This window comes from Olea europaea, unplaced genomic scaffold (assembly GCF_002742605.1).
Source record: "Olea europaea var. sylvestris unplaced genomic scaffold, O_europaea_v1 scaffold834, whole genome shotgun sequence".
Lineage (NCBI taxonomy): Eukaryota > Viridiplantae > Streptophyta > Magnoliopsida > Lamiales > Oleaceae > Olea > Olea europaea.
The window spans coordinates 176,131-180,597 of record NW_019266783.1 but is presented as its reverse complement, the minus strand read 5'-3'; the positions used below and the strand labels follow the sequence as shown (position 1 = coordinate 180,597).

General features: G+C 35.4%; 1 protein-coding gene across 1 annotated transcript; it reads left to right on the top strand.

Moving 5' to 3' along the window:
• The first annotated feature begins 1,989 nt into the window (after window positions 1–1,989).
• Window positions 1,990–2,988, top strand: LOC111391815. The gene is made up of 2 exons (XM_023017080.1): window positions 1,990–2,046; window positions 2,236–2,988. Exons 1-2 carry the CDS (start codon window positions 1,990–1,992, stop codon window positions 2,986–2,988), a joined length of 810 nt encoding a protein of 269 aa, XP_022872848.1.
• Window positions 2,989–4,467: the final 1,479 nt, after the last annotated feature.

Here is a 4,467-nt window from a genome sequence, read left to right as displayed (position 1 = left end):
TTGTTTAATTATTTGGATGTTTAGTATGGTTTAATTTCCTTTTCAATTATTTGGCCAATAATTGAATTGTTTATGGGTTTTATTGTTATCGAGAGAGATAATCTGATCGTTAGCACCAAATAATAAATATTGTAAGGTTCGATAGAGGATAGAGATATACCTCTATGCATCACATGATTTTTATAAGATGTTCGAACTCGTTTAATGCATTTATCATTTTCGCATCTTTCATCAAAAGATAGGAAAATCGCATGAGGGGAATAAATTTGCTAACTATCGAGAGAGGTTTTCAATTAAAATAGGAGCATTGACCAACAAGTATGATTTCAAATTGTCAATTTAAATTGTTCAACTGAAAATCGAGTAGTAGGGGGGATTCGACATCTTAGCAACACGTCTCTCAAATTTGATAAATTTTTACATTTCTTTTAAGTTAGTTAATAAATATAATATTGTTAGTTACAACTCGACTTTGCTATTCGATTAAAGAAATTATGAGCTTTAACTCGATCAAGCACATAGTTCTCATGGGTTCGATATCGTACATACTACTATATTACTTGTTCATGATCCCGTTCACTTGAGGGTAATCATGTGACCATGTTTTTTATAAGTTTTATAAATTTATCTTTAATCTAAATTTTTTTTAAGTTTAGATCATTAATTTAGAAAAATACTATAGTGTTTTCTATTTTTCTTTTTCAGGACCTTGTAGTTCAATAACCGAAGATCTTGCTCAATTTGATCCAGGAATCGATTAAAGTTCTGGTCGAGGAAAAGAGAACAATTAGAAGCACACCAAAAACAGCAAATAGAGCTTATGGCAGAACAAAATCCCAATCAAATAGCCAACGGGGCTAATCTGGGTGTAGAAAACCAAATGAAGTTGCAGCCAATGAAAACGTTAGGTTGATGGGAGAGTATATGGTTCCACTGATCGTGGAGAGCCAATCTAGTATAATATATCCGGTATTTGGTCAACCAAATTTTCACTTGAGCATAGATGTGATCAACATATTCCAAAATGGGAAACCAACTGAAAGTCCTAATGCTAATTTATGGAATGGTTGGATACTTTTCCTCCACATAGCATCACTAGTTGGAATAGTCTGAGTAGAAAGTTCTTGAACAAATATTTCCCATCTAAAATGATTGCCAGGTTGAGGGACGAAATCGCCAATTCTCTCAACTTGACCCAGAGTGCCATTATGAAGCTTAGGAAAGTTACAAGGGGCTGCTCCGTCAGTGTGCACGGCATGGATCGCAAAAATGGCTCCAGGTACAATATTTCTACATTGGGCTAAATCGGACAAGCAAGGCTAATGTTGACTTCGCATGAGATGGTTCCATCACAAAGAGAACAGCAGATCAAGTATATCAAATCATGGAGGATTTAGCATTCACTAGTGCACTATAGCCTACGGAAAGAACAAGTGTAAAGAAAATAGCTAGGATCCATGAGGTGGATCCATTAACAGCAATCTCAGTATAATTGGCAAGTTTAGCTATAAAGGTGGATCAGATGAATGCCATTCAAACAGTTGGTTAAAAATGTTAAGTACTATGGAGGAAATCGTGAAAGTGTTGATTGCACCGTAGGTAGGCCTTTTGCACAATCACTAGAGGATGTAAATTATGCTCAAAATTTGTAAAGATAGCAAAACAATCAGAATCCTAACACCTATTACCCAAGTTGGAGAAATCACCTAAGTTTTCAATAAATCAACAATTAGGGAGCTGGGATTGCACTACAAAGGACTGTACCACTAGGTTTTCAGTAGGCTGAAAATAAGTCTTTATTGGAAGATCTTGTCACTAAATTGGCGGTGATCTCTACAACACATACAAAGAATGGATAAGGCCATGCAAGTTCAAGGAACTGCTATCAAGAATTTGGAAAACCAAATTGGTCAAATAGCAAAAGTACTATCAGAAAGATAGCAAGGAGCATTGCCAAGTGATACTAAGATAAATCCTAAATAGTAGGTAATGGCCATAAAAGTTGTAGAGAATGAAGATGTTGGGGCAATCACTACACACAGTGAGGTTCAACTTCCAGAAATTACAATTGAGAGATGAGGCGACAGAAAATAAAAGGCACCTTTTACAGATGAGGAGCTGATGGACAAATCGGATCAACTAGATAAAGTAGTTCCATCTCAAGAGCTAGAAAATCTATAGGTCAAGAAAATCGCTCCTATCAAACCTTATTTACCTCCAGTCCCATTTCCATAGAGATTGCAAAAAAGAAAGCTGGAAGAACAGTTTGCAATGTTCTTAGACATCTTCAAAAAGCTTCATGTCAACATCTCACTGATTGAAGCTATATCTCAAGTACCGAACTATGCAAAGTTTTTGAAAGAGATCCTATACAAAAATGGAAGGATTACAGATTTTGAGACCATAAAGTTAAATGAAGAGTGTAGCGCCATCCCGCAGAACAAATTACCTCCTAAGCTACAAGATCCAGAGAGTCTCAAAATACCTTGCTCAATGGGGAATTACTCAAATTTTAATTGTTTATGTGACTCAGGAGCAAATATAAATCTAATGCCTTTCTCTGTATATAGGAAATTAGGATTGGAAGAGCTAAAAGGCATATCCATCTCCCTTCAATTGGCAGACGAATCAATCAAATACTCCCGAGGAGTGGTTGAGAACGTGCTCATTAAAGTGGGCAAATTCATATTCCCTGTTGATTTTATTGTCCTAGATATAGTGGAGCCAGGGGATACATCATTACTTATCTTAGGGAGATCCTTTCCATCAACAAGCTGCGCTATCATATACTTTGAAAGTGGAGAATTGACATTTAGAGTGGAAAATAAGCAAGAGAACTTCAAGATCTACACCAATATAGAGAATCTAGTATATAGAGAGATCAATAAAAGGGCTAAGGAAGAGTGCAAGTACATCGCTGAGCAACAAGGATCGAATGAGACAAAGCCTAAAAATTTAGAAAACCATGGATGGGAGGAGAATGGATAATTCAAGGTTTAGAAGACAAAACGAGGATGCAAAGCCAAAAATTGCAAGGACTGCAAAAGCTGAAGATACATGTTTAAACCGCCCTGATCAATTCCTCCACATATTCTAGCTAAAGATTATAAATTAAGCGCTTAAACCAATATAGACCCAAGTAGGGCTGGGCAAATCTCTCGAACCGAACCCGAAGCCGAACCAAACCGAACCTGACGATTCTTGTCAAATTAAATACCTGAACGGATATCTAAATTGAGAACCGACGGGTACGGTTCAGTTCTCAGTTCTAGACCAAGAACCGAAGCACCGAATAAGAACCAAATCTTTCTAATTTTTTTTATATTGAATAAATCAAATTATTTTAATTTTAATTTTTTCTAAACAAATTAACAATTTCTAAATTCAAATTTTTGGCCCAATAATTTGTTTCATTTCTAATTTTTATTAATTTTTGGTCCAATTACCCATTTTATTGTCTCATTTCTTAGCCCAACAAGATCCAACCCACTAAATAACCCTAAACACTTACTCTAAAGTGCATAACGCTGTCTCGACTCTCGCAATCTCGCTGACATTCCAAAACATATATAATCGTCGATCGACGCTGTGACCTCCGATTGAAGCTGTGACCTCCGCTAACCGAAATTTTGACCTACTAGTCTCTGACATTTCAAAACCATTGAACGTGTCATTAATTGTATTTATATAATTTTGTTATAAATATTAAAAAATTTAATTATAGTACAGAACCGAACGGAACCGAACCCGAACGGTTCCATAATTATATTCGGACCCGACAGTTCCATTTACTAAATACCCAAAAATTTTGGTTCGGTTCGGTTCTCTTTAGAACCGACCCGCGCCCACCCCTAGACCCAAGGGAACAAAAATGATAAGAAAAATTGTCTAGCCGTCACACATAGTACCTCACACATTTAACAAAAAATTCGGGGAGTACCTTATTCTATTTCTTTGCTACCCCTTTATGTGCTTACTTATTCTCTATGACATTGAGGACAATGCCGATTTTTATGTTTGGGGGTGAAAAAAACTTTTACTTTTTTTGTTTTTCATATGTTTTGTGTTTTTTGTGTTTGTCTTAAAAAAAATCGAAAATTTTTGAAGAATTTAAAAAATAAATAAATAGATAAATAATCTCTTTTATTCAGTTGTATGCTTGTGTGACTTAGACAGTCAGGTTGATAATGAAGATTTAATTTGAGAATAGGTGCTAATTTATGGACTGTGGATAAGATGCATGCTAGATTGATTGAAATTTAACCTTGCAAACTTGATATTAGACGTGTACTAGAATTGAGTTTGACATTGTGATGAAATGAGTTGTTTCATGCTCTTGATATGTTGATTTAGTTGGACATAGATGCTTTATCCAAACCATACTAAATTAATTATCCTTAGACCAAATTGAACACAGTTTGGAGATGATTTTACTATCGTGGAAAAACGCAGATGTGAATGTGGATT